Raw genomic sequence first — 18,143 nt, 5'->3', positions numbered from 1 at the left:
CATATATAAAACGAAGAAAACAACTCTTATGTGCTTTACAATCAATGCGACATCATTAAGCGTTTTAAAAGAAAAAAAAAGGGAAAAAAAAAGACATCAGTTGATTTAGCTGACCTTATTGAAAAAGCATTACCATAAATGGTATTGGTTGTAATAGTTGTTGTCGGTCAGCTACTGTTCCATAAGATAAGATTGTGCAACCATAAATGTGAGATACGTGTTCTATAAAATGTTCTCAGCTGTCACATCTCACATATGGCGAAGATTTGTTTTTCCTTCCAAAGGCGCCAAAAGTCTAATAGAAACGTGTCTTATCTTTTTTTTAGATGTTGTTTTTTTCTATTTTAAAGGAAAAAGATAAAATAAATTTAAATATTTTTTTAATAACTGGAACTCTCCAACTCGAGTGTTGTTAAAAAATAATGATTCATCTTTGTGAATCATAAAAATATCACGGCAAATGTAAAATTTCACTTTCCTTTGGATGTATCATAATAATGTAGAAAGACTTCAGAAAGTGTGCCTATTAAGTGAATCACCATCGCCACCACAAGGCAACGCCATCGTCGCGTACAAGTGACAAGTTGTCGAAGGTTTCTTAGAAACGTTATGTTAAATACTAATGCAAAGAGCAGCATAAAACTAATTCTACGGTAAATCGATTTGTAATTTTAAATTTGTGTGACATTGCTGATATGACGTAGCAATTGGAAAAATCATATGGAATTGACAGCAAAGAAAAAACAAAACATCATGTTCATCTCTTTAATTTTAATTCATTCACATAAATTAAAGAACCGAAAAAAACACTGGGCAGGTTCAGACAACATAAGGGACTTTAAAGAAAAGCACGTTTCTAGTATCTGATTAGCCAGCTGTCAAAAAATTGACTTTCAATTAATGCAATTTTATTGGAAAGTTAGCCAAGTCTATTAATGTTAAAATGACAGTTGATCATGTTTTTTCATCCAACTGAAAGCTAATCTGTATTACTCTATAATTTATTTATTTTTCATTAAATGTTTTGTCTAAAAGGGTTCCTTGTTAAATTCGAAAAGAAATATGTAAATACAAATCTTATCGTGATGGACTGTAGCTTGTCTGAGGAGTGTTATGCAGACAATAATGTTTTTGGTAGTTTTTTTTTTTCAAAGAATGCGGTTGACTGCAAGTGAAGTCACTTATGTTGTCTGAACCTGACCACTTCCTTAAAAAAATGTGTTTGACCTATTTCTGTAATGTCAAAAAGAAACATTTGTTATTATTAGTTATATTTCTATGCGTAAGTTTACTAAAATTCAGTATATTTAAAGGAATTGTCAATTTATAATTACTCTGTTCAACAAATAAAACAAGAGAGTGGTATAATTTTGAAGTTAAGCTGATTGTGAACAATTTATTCGTTGCAGTGTGGATGGTATGTGGAACGCGAATAGAGTTTGACAGTTCGTAGCAACCACACTGCAATTCGTTACTACCGAAATGTTTTTACAAAATTGTCTTGTTTTAGAGAACAAAATTCAAATTTTATTATCCTAACACAAGTGTCAATTGGTTTCTTATAATTTAAATTTGTTTTTGTTTGACATTGACTTTTTGAACTGTGTTAAATCACGTTTGTTCGTCCATTCGTTGCTCACTCTCATGTGATAGGCCCTTTAGATGCAATCAAGCGTTGAACGCAAAAAAATCTGAGAGCCAAATATGTGTAGTGGCTATAGAATTTTATATTCAAAAACTAAGAGTAACTTAATGTCTCTAATGGCTGAATCACAAAACACGCTTCAGCGTCGGCTTCATTTGATGTTTACAAGTTCAGACATAGAAATTCAGTGCATGCTATCACAATGTAGCTTCCGCCTCACGTTTCGTTTGACAATTGTAAGGAAAAAAACGTAATGTAACGTCATGTGACACCAAACGGAATATCTAGTTCAATTATCTGAACATTTGCTTTGTTTGACAGTTCAACAGCTGTAAACAAATGTCAACAAACAAAATATTTGCTCTTTGGAGGGATGAAATAATTGAAATGTCATTCAAAGCAACCTCAAAGCAGGCCCACAGTAATGGCTGAAACACAAACAAGCTTCAGCTTCGGCTTCGCCTGACGTTTACGAGTTCAGCCATAGGAATTCAATGCATGCTATCACAATGGAGCTTCGACCTTACGTTTCGTTTGACAATCGTAAGGAAAAGAACGTAATTTAACGTAATGTGACTCCAAGCGGAAGCTCTAGTTCAATTATCTGAACATTTGCTTTGTCTGACAGCTCAATAGCTGTAAAAAAATGTCAAAAAAACAAAATATTTGCTCTTTGGAGGGATGAAATAATTGAAATGTCATTCAAAGCAACCTCGACACAGGCCCACCGTAACGCAGACGAAGCTGAATCGTGTTTGTGATTCAGCCATAAAAGTCACCTGTAAACCTTTGAAAACGCACTGAATACTTGTTTTTGTAATGACATACACCGAATTTATAAAGTGTTGTTTAGACGTTGTATCTGTCACACTTACTTGTCAAATTTGATTTAAAAAGTTTTGTTCTGAAGTAACTAACAAGGACATGAATGAAAATGATGCATCAAATGTAATGTAAAGACTAATATTCCCATATACGATATTGATTAGTGAACTTTTTGAAAAAAAAATAAAAATTGATAATGCAATAAACACCAAAAAAGGTCAGAAGACTATATTGAAACTACCATAAAAATAGCAGTTTACAACTAAATTATTATTCCTCTACACTGTTGTTTTGTTTATACCAAAAGCTGCAATGAAAATTCGAACAAAGTCACAGATTTCACATTTCGATTGCCAGCCATCTGGATTTGAGTTTGAAAATGAGGTCACTAGGTTTTTGCAATAATCGTAATAATAAAAACAACCAACTATAAGTTACAACGCAAAACTGTTAAATGAAACTCAAATATAACTTTGAACTTTGTAACTTTGGTGTTAATTTCCCTTTATTGCCTAGCATTTTGCACTATCTGCGAAAATTTGCGGTATAAAGTGTGTATAGGTAAACTATATGCCTTCAATTAGTGTAGCTTCGGTTTTTTTTTCTAAAACTTTTACGCAATAAGTTATGTTTTAATTCGAATGCGTAATCAAATAAAGATCTTTACCTACTTCCATCTAGCACACACATGTTTTTATTTTTTATTTTTGTATTTTCATCTTCTTTTTTTTACAAACAAACCACAAGTACGACTGCATGAGGTTTGTCTCTGGTTTCCACTCGCAGCTCGCAGGTCTTCGGCTTCTTTTGGCATTTAATTTTATCTGCACCAACTTGCATATGTAGTTATGAAGCTTTTAATATTTATTTTGTTTAACGATATCAAATAGATATTCATATTTCAAAGACACGAACAATCGATTTATTGAACGTCGCACCGCTCCGGACCGGGCCAGGCGGGCGATGGTGCCGACTTGGATATTGCCTGTATATAGGTTTACATTATTGTGCCCGTAAATATGCCATCGATTGATCACGTTCGTCTTTTTACCATATTTGATGATTTTTTATTCAAACAAGCATCGATCGTCGCGTTGTCTTATCAATTAAATGTAAATACGTTCATACGTTGATTCCATAGCCATAAATGAAATTTGATATGTAAATTTCAAATTTTTACTGAATATGACTCATGATAGGTGTTTTGATTGTATCTACATTCATAGATACATATTTATAGACATTTCTAAACATCAATAAGAAATCGATAACTCTTTTTGCATTTTTTTTTTCAGAACAATACAATATAAAATAGCTATAAAAATACAGTACCTAGTCGTGTTATAAGTTCTGTTACAAGCCCACAATCAACTTAAAAAAAGAGGCTGGGATGCGACCCAAACTGATAACTTCCCATCCCGACTGTCGATTTGTCTTGCTGACAAGTTTTTAGGTTTTCGTCTTGGGTTTAAAAAGTTTTCAGTTGAATTAAACAATATTTAGCATAAAAAGAAATAGTTTAGTTTGAAAATTTAGTTTTTTAAATAGATTTTTAGTCGAACACTTATTTTTACCAATTTTATTAGCATTTCTTAAATTTTTACAAATTGGATAATTGAAATTAATTTGAGAGATATCAAGAACCGAGCATCAATTTTTTACCAGCCTGTTGGATTTTTATAAAAAAAAACTACTGAATATCGAAACAAATACTTTCTGTGAAATAAAAAAAAGTTTGAAGACCATATTTTTAATTTTTGAAAAGCTATTTATTCGAAAATCAATGTTTACCAACTTTTCTAAAATTTCAACAAAGTTTTGGTATTGTTTTTTTTTTAGGTTTTTATTTTTTGTAAAAAAAAACTGTCGATTGTATTTTGCTCAAAATTTCAATGAATGTTGGCAACAATATTTTTAATAGATAAAAGTAGTTTAAAACCAATATTTCAAAGCTTAGAAAAGATATTTAAGTCGAAAATCAGTTTTTACCAACTTTTGTTAAATTTTTTGTAAAAAAAAACTGTCAATTCGATTTGTCTCAAAATTTGAACGAATGTTGAAAACAATATTTCTTAAAATCAAAAACTACTTGGAAGCCATAATCCCAAAGTTTTGAAAAGATATTTGAGATAAAAATCAGTTTTTACCAACTTTTGTTAAATTTTGTTTTAAGTTTTTATTTTTGGTAAAAAAAACTGTCATTTCGATTTTTCTCAAAATTTGTATGAAAGTTGAAAACAATACTTTTTAAAAGATAAAATTAGATTACAGCCAATATATCAAAGTTTTGAAAAGATATTTGAGGCGAAAATCAATTTTTACCAACTTTTGGTAAATTTTTTTTAGGTTTTGATTTTTTCTAAAAAAAACTGTCAATTTGATTTTTCTCAAAATATTACCGAATATTGAAAACAATATTTCTTATACGATAAAATTAATTGCAAGCCATAAACTCGAATTTTTGAAAAAATATTTGAGTCGAAAATCAATTTTTACCAACTTTTGTTAAATTTTTTTAGGTTTTTAATTTTTCTCAAAATTTAACCGAATATTGAAAACAATATTTCTTATAAGATAAAATTAATTGGAAGCCATAAACTCGAATTTTTGAAAAGATATTTGAGTCGAAAATCAATTTTTACCAACTTAAAAAAAAATATTCACCTTTTTTTAAACTGCTATGGTAAAAAAAACACCCACGCAATTTGCTTGAGAGCCCTTTCTGCATCTTTCTGCATTATTATCTATATAACACAATTTATTTGAAGACGATATCTCTTCTGATTCTTGAGCTATGGACGACGAAAAAAACGTCGCGAACGTACGTACACACGCACGCACAGACATCTTTCTTAAAATCTTTTATTTCGACTCTAGGGACCTTAAAACGTCGAGAAATGTCAACATTTTTAATCCTACAAATCGGACCCATTACAATAACTTCCTATGGGAAGTTAACCGACCTTAGCTTTTAAGGCAGCCATTAAATGTTGTGTTCTTCGAACTTTAGTTGCACGCAACGTTTCTGGTGACATTTTTAACACTACTTCCATTAACTCTATCCCAAGAATTTAAAAAACAATCTTAATGATTAAAATATGGACTTCCCAAGAGCTAATCTTAAGCTTCTCTAAAACCTACGATATTAACATTAACATTGTGTTGTCTTGGCTTTGTTTATCTTACCAGAACCCTATAGAAGAATCCATTTAATCTCGTATTTTGGTTCTCTTCACAAGGTTCATTAGATTCTAAAAGCTCGAATGAATTTTCTAATCCAAAAGATTGGGTATCTTTTATTCCTCCCCTCGAAGTTTCAAGGTCAGTCAGACTTAATGACACCTTCTTCGAGGCTGCTAAAAGAATGCATTCTGTTTCCTCCGCCACCTGTAGCTTTGCATTCATTTTTGTTCTCAACCATTTTTCTCTTGATGTATGCCTTCCAATCTAACCACACCTAAGAATTGAATTTAATTATAAAAAATTTTGGAGCAATCTAAGAAAAGTAAATCCTTCAGAAGGTGGGCCTAGGCTATTTAACTCTGTTTTTACTGCTTCGCAAAAGGAATTCACTTTTTCAGGTTTTTCTTGAAGCATTTCATAAAGCCTTTGGAACTGAATTTTATTTGTGATAACTTTATTAGCCCTTATAGGTAAGCCCTTTCACATTAAAGCAATAGTAAAACTTACTTGATTCTTTTCATATATTTTATTTTTATTTAATTTATCTTCGAACGCTAAATATTTTTTTTTTCGTTTTCAAAACTCCGATCAAAATAACTGTTCGTAGAAAAAACTGTCAAACTTCCTTTTCATTCGGGGCTAGTGATACCACTTTTTATAATACGACCGGAGCAATGATACCTTTTTTCGTTTTTTTTTCCTACTACGAATTTATTACGACGGGGCCTATGATAATAAGGCTGATTATTGTGATTCTATTTTCTTCTTATTAAAAAAAAAAACGAAACTGAAGCCAAATTGACATTTATTCATTGCATTGAATACTAGTGTCCATATTTAGTTCTGTGCAACAAGGTCTTAAAGTTTTGAACAGAATTTATGCCGCGACTAGATAATAAAATCTTGACTCCAGCTAAAAACTTGAAAATATTTTGATTTAAATTTAAAAATAAATCTCAGGACAGTTAAACAATCTGAGGTAATTTGAAAGTGTCAAAAAATTGCCAAAAGCAATGTAAAGTTCGATGTAAAATTTTAACATATAATCTTTCTTTAATAAAACGCCATTAAAATCGATCCGGAAAATTTTTGAATTGATATTTGATGGTGTTTCCCTTTGATTAGAAAGGAAAATTATGTATTGATCGATCGGAAATTACCCACATTTTTTTTTTTTAGAAATAAAACGTAACTGCACATTTATTTTTCTTTAAAAATGCATATCTCATTTTCATGAACAGCTGATAATTTTATGTTCAAAAGTGAAACGAATCGTTCCACTGATTTTTGTTCCAATTTCACACAATTCCAATGACAGATTTTTGTCAGTAAAAATTTGTCGTTGGATTTCAATCAGGAAATTTTTTTCAATCACAGAATTTTTAAATGATTGCTATAAACGACCTGTCAAAAAAATTCCAATGTTTGTTTTCAATGATGAAAACCAATGATAGCTATAACTGGCGCCTAAAATTACTCAACTGACTGAACACAATGGTCTATCTGCAACTGCAGCATTGGACACTGTCAAAGTTAAAATGTGTGAAAGTAGTATAAAAGCTTACAATGTCAAATTGTAGCTGCAGTAAGAAAAGTTATCGCAGCTAAGTTTACTCAACACATTACCCAAATAAAAAAGAGACTAAGATGCGAGTCGAGCTGATAACTTCCCATTTCGTCTGTAGATTTGTCTAAAACTTTAAGAGAAATATTATAAACAACATTTTGTCAATATCTTTCAGTGTTCTCCTAATACTTTATTCAAAAATCATTTCTTAACGGTTTTTTTTGTTGTTTTTATAAAGTTTTCAATTAAATTTTGCTAAAAAAAAAAATCAACTAAAAGTTAGCAACAATATTTTGCATATGAATAACTAAGGTTGGGTTCAAAATCTTTTAATGCTCCCTAGATTTTTTGTTGAAAACTAATTTTAATCAATTTTAGTAGCATTTTTTGGAAGTTTTTATTTCTTATATAAAAAAAGCTGATCTAAGACCTTTATCTCACTTTAACAACAAACTTTACCACAGAATGAAATCATTTTGAATTCAAAGGTGATTTTTCGTAGCATTGTAGATTTTAATTTTTACGAAAAAAGTGCCTTCCGGATTTTTTTTTCCAAATTTTATTGAATGTTAAAAATATTTTTTGTAAGATGAAATAAGTTTAAAGTAAATGTTACGATATTTTAAACAACCTATTGTTAAGGGATTAACATTTTACTAAGTAAATATTTATCAATTTACTAAGCGACTCCAAAATTTTACACCTTTCTTTTCGTTTACTAACTTTTACATCGCTAAATTTAAAAATCGGTATCCAAACGTTTCTAAATAGTGACATCTTGTGCAAAAAAAAAAAACAAAGAAAACAAACGTAAACAGTCCCATAATTTGGGTTTCCAAACTGTAGAAGTGTAAAATCGACATTTCTATCCACTGGTCTTATAAGATTAATTGACAGATGTCATATAGATTTAGCAAAGTGCTTAAAGCTTAGGTAGAGACACTACGTGGTTTTAAATTTAGCAAAATTGTCACTTTTTTTAAATTGATATAGTAAAAAACCATCTACTTATTTTTGGGATATGGACGATTAAAAATGAAACATTAACTTTAAAAATATTTTTTAACACCAATGTTTCTTTCTGGGCTACATTTTTGTGGTCGAGGTTTACAGCATGAGTTATCCATTTTAATGACAGCTTGTGCTTTAGAGATTCTCTTATCTGCAGCGACTTTAAAATTCTCCAATCAAAATAAATCCATTCAGAATAGTTGATCGTGTCATAATTGGCGCTGTTCCGTTTTATAGCATAACTCATTCCACTTATAGATGAAAAGCGATAAGTTATTGAACGAGATCAAATCGTTGATCCTCATTTGAGTAAGTCCTTAATGTCATCTAAGATTATATTTCCAATCGATTGAATTCTTATTATGATATGTGGAAATGAACCATGACAATAAATCTAGAATTCCTTGCTGTTTCCCTAAAGTGCGAGAAATAATCATATCTTCCACTTGTTTGCCTATAGACCAGAATTTTGTTCAGTTCATGTGGCAATGATCCTGACTATATTATGTTTGGATTTCGCTGAGTTTGATTCAATTAAAAAAAAATGTCAAAATCAAAGCCATAAACCCAAATTACAGTGGCGCAAAATTTTAAACGATTTAGTTGAATGTCAAAGCCAAAAAAATGATTTACCTAATTTTAAAATATTTTAAAATCTTACTATCTCTTAACAATTTGCTGAAGTTTAAATAACTTTGCAATTTTCTAAATCCATATGACATCTATACAATTATTCTTATGAGAGCAGTGGATGGAACAGTCCAATCAACAGTTCCAAATAATAGGTCCGTTTAAGCGTATTGCTTGCTTTGTTTTTTTTTCACGAACTGTCACTTTTGAGTATGTTTGTATGCTTGTTTTTTTAATAGAATGCAATTTTCAATTAACTAGTTTGGAAAACGAAAAGAAAAGTTTAAAATTTTGTAGTCCCTCAATAAATTGTTAAATATTATGCAAATTGCTGACTAGTAATTATTAAACCTTTAACAATAGGTTGTTTAAAATTGTTCGTGAGTTAAATTATAATAATCTAGTATGTATTTATAAAACAACATTATTTAAACAAAATTATCTTTTATATATTTATAGATCGTGAAGATCAGTCGATCCTGTGTACGGGAGAATCCGGTGCTGGTAAAACTGAGAATACAAAAAAAGTCATTCAGTATTTGGCCTATGTGGCTGCATCAAAACCGAAAGGTTCTGGAGCGGTAAGTGAAAATCTTCTATTTTAAAAAAGATTACATTTTTAGGAATGACGTTTAAGATACAAATTAAAGTAAAAGCTATAATTAAAATAGTAAAGTTAAAAGTCCTCGTTTCCGTTCAACCGTAAACCTTTTAAGGAGGAGGCGGTTATAAAAGCAATTCTGTTTTCTTAATTTGTATGCATTACGAAAATGAAAACATTCAACTGAGAAAAAAAAGATTAATGTTTAAAAAAAATGTCAATCCTCTAGTTCTGTTTTTCTTTTTAAGTTGGCATTTGTTTAATGTTATTTTTTTTTATAAAAAGAAGCATGCATACATATATCAGCCGCGAATTCATTATTCTATGATCATAATTATAATTCGCCTACGTTAACAATTTGTAAATTACTTAATGAAAAAAGGAAATTATAAATACCCTTCATCATGTAGTTTTCGAAACCACCTACATACATACATCAAGTTGATGCTTTATTTCGACTGCAAACGTCATATTAATTAAATGGTTTGAATACATCCAATTAAAAAAAAAACACACAATAAAGGTCGTTTATTTAATGAAGAAGGCGTTTTTCACTCCCTAAAATGGTCATTTTTTTATTTTGTTGATTAACCTATATTATAAAAAATAATATAATTTTATCTAATCTGAAGAAATCATGCATATTTTACAAGCTTGATCTCATTCTGAAGATTTCCGATTTTATTTTGTAAAAAAATTCAGTTTAAATTTTATCAAGACAACAACAAAAAACACAATAAACATCAACCTACGTTTGAAACAGGTTTCAAACAAATCCATTAATATTATTGTCAATTCCTCGCCTTTTTTTCAAATTTTATTTTGTATTTTTCTTCTTGTATTTTTGCTTCGCTCCAATTGAGCTGCGTCTTCTATACTTAATAATATCAATACTCTAGTATCTAGCCCACAAACTTACTCTAGATCGATTGACTTCATGAATATGTATGTTTAACCATACACAATTTGTGCTTTGTAACCCTCGTCGTGTTGTTGTCGGCATGAAGTAGATACATATCTTTAGGTTAAAAGGGTGTTTTTTTCCATGCACATAAATGTCGGTGGAAATTTACAAATTTTACTCTGTGCTTTGTAAGAAAAAATCAATCTAAGCTCTATGCCAGAAATTAACTTAACTCGGCAAACACAGTGAAATGTGAATGCGAATGTGATCCTTCTACAGCTTATGAACTTAAGTTACATTGGTTAGCAAAATATAGTTTTTTTTCGTAACATGAACGAAACAATAATTTTATGAAGTACAAAGATGTCCTAAAATCGAATCTCACCTTAAAATTTCGATCACAACAGGTTTTTAAAATATGCAACTTTAAAAATGCCAAGATCAGCCAAAAACATGGTTTCTAAGGCTAAGTTACAGCACAACATATCAGTTAACAATAAATTGTATGATGACTTTGCAAAGAACAAATCTTTGTCATCTAGACACTGCTTACATCATTTTAGTATCTTACTTAGTTCCTGGAAATTTTCACTAGTTACGAATCTTTATTTGGCTCTACTTGCATAATTTTTGACTTAATTTGTAGTGCTGATTTCGAATCTAAACTTTAATTTAAGTTATTCGATCAGGTTTCAAAAATACTCCTTTTTAATGTTTGTTTTTAATATATATCAAAAACTTGATTTAATACCAGTGTTTTTTTTGGCATTCTATAAATAGTATAGTAGAAAATTCCCAAGAAAACCCATCGGAAGTAGCCAGTTTTTTGTATTCAAAAATTAGTACAACTGAAAGAAGATCTGTCAGAATAATAAAAAAATCCAAATGAAAGAAAGTTTTGCGAAAACCAAAAGTTAAAATTAACTTCAGCAAAAAAAAAAACTAACTTAAACTAATAAAATTAACAATTTTCAGGATGAAATGTTAAGAAAACATTTGGAAATTGAGATTCTATAAAAAAAAGTTAACAATTGGTTCAAGGAGGTAGTTTGTTCGTAGACTACTACATTAACATGTGGTGTTGAAGCGCGCTTGAAGCTCAATCCTTTATATGCCTGAATCGTGTTGAAATAAGCTTAATTCGACTCGATTGCGGTCGGGGATCGCAGCAAAACTTAATTATCTTCTCTATTCTTGCAAAATAAGCCCAGTTAGTCCATTTTGATTAACAAAACTAAATAATATCAACAGTAACAGATTGATTTTTTCCCCAATAGAAAACACATGATTCCAAATGCACAACTACTCAACGAACACAGCCATCGAGATATAAATGCAATATCAATCGTACCAACATTTGAGAACAAAATCACATAAGATCCATTCGAGACTCGTATAAATGTCAAAAACCCATCCGTAGTAAAGTTCTATTTTAACTTTTATCGATAGTATTGATACTGCGGATATTGTCTTTGTCATTCGTGTAAAATCCTACTATACTATTAATAGATTTTCCAACAAAACACGGGTACTAAAATTGTTAATATGATGGTTTCGTTCCATGAACAAAACTTATTTTAAAAACCGGTTTAGTCCTTTTCTTTTCAAAAACGATTAAGTACAATTCATTTAGCATTTCATAAAAATTTTTGTAAATCAGGAAAAAACTTATAAATTGTTAAGATTTTTCGAAAATTTTATGAAATACGACAAATTTTTCAACTGAATATCGAATATAGATTTGAAAAACTAGAACGAATTTTATTGAAAAAAAAGCTGCTTCATGAATTAGAATTGCCTCAAAAAGCGTTATATATGTGTTTATAATACATATCTCGAAAAATTCACGTGATAGTAATTGTGAGGTGAAATTTTAAATTTAAAAAACTTACTGGAAAGGTCCAATTAGATTTCCAAGAACAAAATCTTGCGCCAATTTTGTTTAGGTGTTTGTAATTTGTTGAATGACAAATACATACCTCTTCGAAAGTGGCTCAGATTTTTAACTTTTGATCTTAATTTTCAATTCATTACCAAAATTTTAAACAATCTATTGTTAAAGGTTTAATAATTTACTAATTGAATCCAAAATTTTAAATCTTTCGTTCGGTTTGCAAACTATTAAATTCCTAACTACATTTTATTAAAAAATAAAAACGAGTATCCAAACATGTCTAAAAAGTCACAGTTCGCGAAAATAAACAAAGCAAATATGTTAAAGGTTAAATAGTTTACTAAGGGACTCCAAAATTTTAAATCTTTCGTTCGGTTTGCAAACTATTAAATTCCTAATTGCATTTTATTAAAAAATAAACGAGCATCCAAATAAACAGCATCTGAACATGTCTAAAAAGTGACAATTCGTGAAAATAAACAAAGTAAATATATTAAAGGTTTAATAATTTACTAATGGGCTACAAAATTTGAAATCTTTCATTTCGGTTTGCAAACTATTAAATTGCTTATGCTAAACATGTCTAAAAAGTGACAGTTCGTGAAAATAAACGAAGCAAATATGTTAAAGGTTTAATAATTTACTAAGGCACTACAAAATTTTAAATCTTTGCAAACTAGTAAATTGCTTATTGCATTTAAAAAAAAAATAAACAGCATCTGAACATGTCTAAAAAGTGACAGTTCGTGAAAATAAACAAAGCAAATATGTTAAAGGTTTAATAATTTACTAAGGGACTCCAAAATTTTAAATTTTTCGTTCGGTTTGCAAACTAGTAAATTCCTTATTGCATTTTATTAAAAAAAAAACGAGCATCCCAACATGTCTAAAAAGTGACAGTTCGTGAAAATAAACAAAGCAAATGTGTTAAAGGTTTAATAATTTACTAAGGGACTCCAAAATTTTAAATCTTTCGTTCGTTTTGCAAACTAGTGAATTCCCAATTGCATTCTATTAAAAAAAACGAGCATCCAAACATTTCTAAAAAGTGACAGTTCGTGAAAATAAACAAAGCAAATATGTTAAAGGTTTAATAATTTACTAAAGGACTCCAAAATTTTAAATCTTTCGTTTCGTTTTAAAAACTAGTAAATTGCTAATTGCATTTTGTTAAAAAAACAAACATCCAAAACATGTCTAAAAGTGACAGTTCGTGAAAATAAACAAAGCAAATACGCTTAAACGGACCTATTAATTTGAATTCCTAAATTTTGATTGGACCATTCCATCCACAGCTCTTATAAGAATAGTTGAACAAATGCCATATGGATTTAGAAAATTGGTATAAATTAAAAATAGCTATTCCGTAAATTGCTAAAAAATAGTAAGACGTTAGAATCCTCTAAAATTGGATAAATTAACTTTTAAGCTTAGTAAATTGCTAAAAATGGCTTTAACATTTTTAAGTAAATCGTTTAAAATTTTGCGCCAATGTTTTTTAGAATTCAAAGCTTCAACTTAAAAAATTTAACACCCTTTAGAATAATTGGTAAGCCTTCGCAGCAAAAATTATGTGTGCTGTGCATTATATCGCATAAAATCATTACATTGGCTTCTGTAAGATTTTGAAATAACTTTATGGCAAGTGAACAAATTACTGCGATGGAAAAAAAGAGAGAGAGACAAAAAATTGAAATTATTTATTTTGTAACAAAAATTTGTTTTATAGACTTTTGTTCCAAATATGATCATCTCAATAATATCGAAATCATGCCTTCATATATATTTTTTTTTTCAAAACCATTATTAAGCTTTTCTATATCAAAATTCCAAATTTGTCGCGTGAGAAGAAATTTCATATTTTTCGGGGGTAATGGTGGCTTATTGATGGAAGACTATACGTCTGCTTGTACATCATTAATTTATTGCTGTTTGTTTAAAGAACTTCTGCTTCCATATTGATGTTTGATGTTAATTAGTGTTAATAAGTTTTTCAATAGAGATTCTCTATAATTTACAGAACAAGCTTCAATGTCTATGTTTGTATCTTATTTCGATTTTCATCTCGACTTTATTTAACGAGGTTGTTTGTTTTTGTATAAATGCTTCCTTAAATGGGAAACAAAACGTGGGCATGATTCATCTTCTATCGATGTGGCAATCAGAGTATAGATGGAGTTATTACTATTTGTTTTTTTGTGTTTATAAAATACACTTTAGAATGCACTTAACATTTCTGCATCGTTATCGAATGTGAATATAGGAATATATAGAATATAGATAGTTTTCTTTTTGCTTTATAATTGCATTTAAATTGAAGATTATTATCTTTTGCCATGTCAATTTGTCACGCATAAATTATAATTTATCTTTGAAGTACATATTTCGAAATTGATTTATTGATATGATTTTCTTTTGGTTGTGGTACATGTTCTTATAAATACACATCTACCAACATAGCGCTAAGATGTGATGTACATTCGTCAAGTGGGATCTTGAAGCACTGTTTAAAGGCTATTTAGTAGATATTGAGATGTACTTTTTTCGTCATAAGTTTGACCCTGGAGCCTGGAAATAAAAGCAGGTTTTTGAAGATTGTTTTTTTTTTTGTGTACTTTTTTTTTGTGACTCACAAAAATTACATGTTTTAAATTTTAGAACACCTCATTTGTGTGTTGGACACACAAAACATCATCATTTTTTGACTTATTAAATAGAAGTTAAAAATCTTGAAAGAAAACTAATACTAAATGTTAAAAATATTGATTTTAGGCTTAAATATCTTGAAAGCAAGAGACCATACCTATGTTGGAGCATATTCATAATCATATTTTAATTAAAACCCGAGTCTAATTGAACTAGAGGTTTAATTTAACATCCATGATGGACAGAGCTGCTATTCATAAAGAACTTTGCAGCCTCTTTTTAGTTAGATATGCAATTCTAGTGAAATTTTACTTGACCCTATGCCTATGGAAAACCGACTTATAGAGGGAAAATATAAAATCCTTGAAACTATTCTGCTGAGTGTTGTTTGAGAAGTTCCACAAAAGTTGTAATAAAATACAGTGGCTCCCAGCCAAAATGATGCACTCAATTTCTTTGCTGAAAAACTTAAATAACAAGGGAACCGCTTGAAAATGAAAAGAAAACCATACGTTATATTATTTATTAAGTTTATTCCAATGATGGTTTCAAATAAATAATAAAAAATAAAGAAATTATAAATTTTTAATAGCTTAACCAGTCATAATAATTATTTTCTTTAGAAAAAATGTTTCAGAAATTGAAGTAGCAGCTCTTTTTCAATTTTATTCGTTTTTCAATCGCATAATTAAATATTTTGAATTTGTGTTTTCGAAATGGGATGCCATACGAGTACTGAAACCTGCCAACTAATAATTAAACAATTTAAAGATGGGAAAAGCCAACTAAAAATTGCAGAAATGGTAAAAATTAGTTCTTCAACTGCAACATATAATTGAACGTTATGTCCGTGGAAATTGAGTGGTCAGTAAGGCAAAAGAAGCTCCAAATAAAATATTTTCCGATAGTGATTGCCGATGGATTGTGAAGGAAGATCCTACATTAAGTGCACCAAAATTAGCCCAAGAAGCAGATATAAAAAGTGCGGCGCTGAGACAATACGCCGGATCTTAAGATATGCCGATTTTAATGGAAGGAGTGCCCGAAAAAAGTAAAAACAAAATAGAAAGAATCAAATTTGCTCGTGAGCATCTTAACATGGACGAATTTTTATGAAATACCGTAATATTTACTGATAAAAGTAAATTTAATCTTCACGGATCGAATGGTAAGGGGTACGTTTGAAGGCAGCCAAATACGGAGCTTCAGCCGAAGAATTTACGTATGACAGTGAAACACGGTAGACGGCATGTTATGATGTGGGGCTGTATGTCTTCTGCTGGCGAAGGAAACCTGGTTTTTATCAAAGGTAATATGGACAAAAACATGTATCTAGATATTTTGAAGCAAAACTTGTTGCAAAGTGCTGAAAAACTCAACATCAAGGACAGTTTTCGACTATATCAAGATAACGACCCTAAACATAAGTCTGGAATTGTGCAAACTTGGTTAATCTGGAACTGCCCTCATGTCATGCAACCGCCTGCCTAGTCGCCAGACTTAAATGCCATCGAAAATTTATGGTCGAAGCTGGAGCGCGAAATTCGAAAACATGCGAATTCGTCAAAGGAAGATTTAAAAAGGCACTTTTGGAAAAATGGGGCATAATATCCGAATGCACCTCAAAGCTTGTTAAATCAATGTCAAAGAGACTTGAGTCAGTGCTTAAGCAAAAAGGGTTATCTGACGAAATACTAAGAAAATTTTACGACTTTTTTCCACTGCTAAAACAGCTTTTTTTTATGGAACTTAACACAACACATCATTTTAGCTGAGACATTGTTTCTAAACAAAAAATGAAATATAACTGGTTAAGCTATTAAAAATGTATAAGCTCTTTATTTTTTGTTAAAACCACCAATTAAACAAACTTCTTTTCATTTCGAAGTGGTTCCCTATTTATTTAAATGTTTCAGTAAAGAAATTGAGTGCATCATTTTGGCTGGGAGCCACTGTACAATTACATGTATTTATAAATAAAATAACTAAATATACTAATATACAGTGTACAAAAGGACACATTCCAATTTATTACATTTTTTAACGTTGCCTCACATCTTCGAGGTAAACTTTCCACCAATTTTTGAATTCAAATCCAAAGTTCCTCTGAATTGATGCAGGATTTTAACCTTAACCCTAGAAAGGTAACCTACGTTGAATTGACGTATAAATCATGTGTATCACTTATGGTCTATGAAATATGGTTATCTTTTTAGGGTTAACATCATTCCATGGATTTTCTATAGGGTTAAGATCTGGACTTTACACCGCCCAAGTCAAAACGTTGATGGATTCATTTTTAAGCCACTCCTTCAGGATTTTAGCTGCATGATTTGGGTCATTGTATAAAAATCCAGTAAACATGACATTGACTCAAATGTAAATGGTTCCATATTGTTTCTCAATATGTTCAAATATGAACATTTATCCATCGTCCCATTTATTCTTATCAACGGACCTACACCAAACCAAGAAAACGCTCTCCAAACCATTAGGCTACGTCTCCCATGTTTGACCGTCTTCAAAGGATACTTCGGGTTGTAGGCTTGACTTCCAGAGCGATATAAGAACGTTTTTCCATCAGGTCCGATGCGGCTTATGTTTCATCGGTCCATATAACTTTTTTCCAAAAGTGTACATATTTCCTTAGCTGGGTTCAAAATATTTGAGCCTTCTCGAAATGTTTAAGTTGAATTCTTCATTGATTTGGGTCATGATGATACAGGATGATGGTCCTATCAACACGCGCAGACGTTTTTGAGAGATAGGACTTCCGAGTTTTATTTTTAATTGAGGGTCCTTAAACATTTCAACAATTGCGAAATTTAATTTGGAGTCTTACCTTGTGCACTATTATTATTATTCTTTATTTTCATCTTATCTTTAAAATAATATTCAATTTGTATTAAGATAACGTTCTTGGCATATTTGCCATCTGCCGGAAATGACATTATATAAATAAATGTAAATTAATTTAAACATATACATATGAATCAATATGATACGATGTGTGGCAATTAAGTTCCGGGAATTTGTCAATAAAAAACAAGAAAATGAAGTTTTAGGCAAAATTTTACTATCGACCTTCACTATAATCTCCCTTTAACTCTAAACAACGATTTCAACGTTTCTCCCATGATTGGAAGCACCCTTGGTAGTCCTCCGAAGTTAGCCCGTTTAGTACCACGTTTAGAGCTTCTTGTACCTTCTGTACGCCACCATGATGAGTTCCCTTGC

At 30.2% G+C, this 18,143-nt stretch overlaps 1 protein-coding gene across 4 annotated transcripts in view; it reads left to right on the top strand.

Annotated features, from left to right (window-relative positions):
- The window catches only part of LOC129952400 (myosin heavy chain, non-muscle), a 108,918-nt gene that overhangs the window by 60,975 nt on the left and 29,800 nt on the right, over nt 1-18,143 (top strand). For all 4 annotated transcript variants that reach the window (XM_056064960.1, XM_056064958.1, XM_056064956.1 and 1 more), the window contains exon 5: nt 9,321-9,442. In XM_056064960.1, the coding sequence (XP_055920935.1) occupies nt 9,321-9,442 (122 nt within the window). The remainder of the gene's footprint in view (nt 1-9,320; nt 9,443-18,143) is intronic.

Source organism: Eupeodes corollae, chromosome 3 (genome assembly GCF_945859685.1).
Source record: "Eupeodes corollae chromosome 3, idEupCoro1.1, whole genome shotgun sequence".
NCBI classification, from domain to species: Eukaryota; Metazoa; Arthropoda; class Insecta; order Diptera; family Syrphidae; genus Eupeodes; species Eupeodes corollae.
Note: the sequence above shows the minus strand (reverse complement) of the source record. Positions and strands in the feature narration are given on the sequence as shown.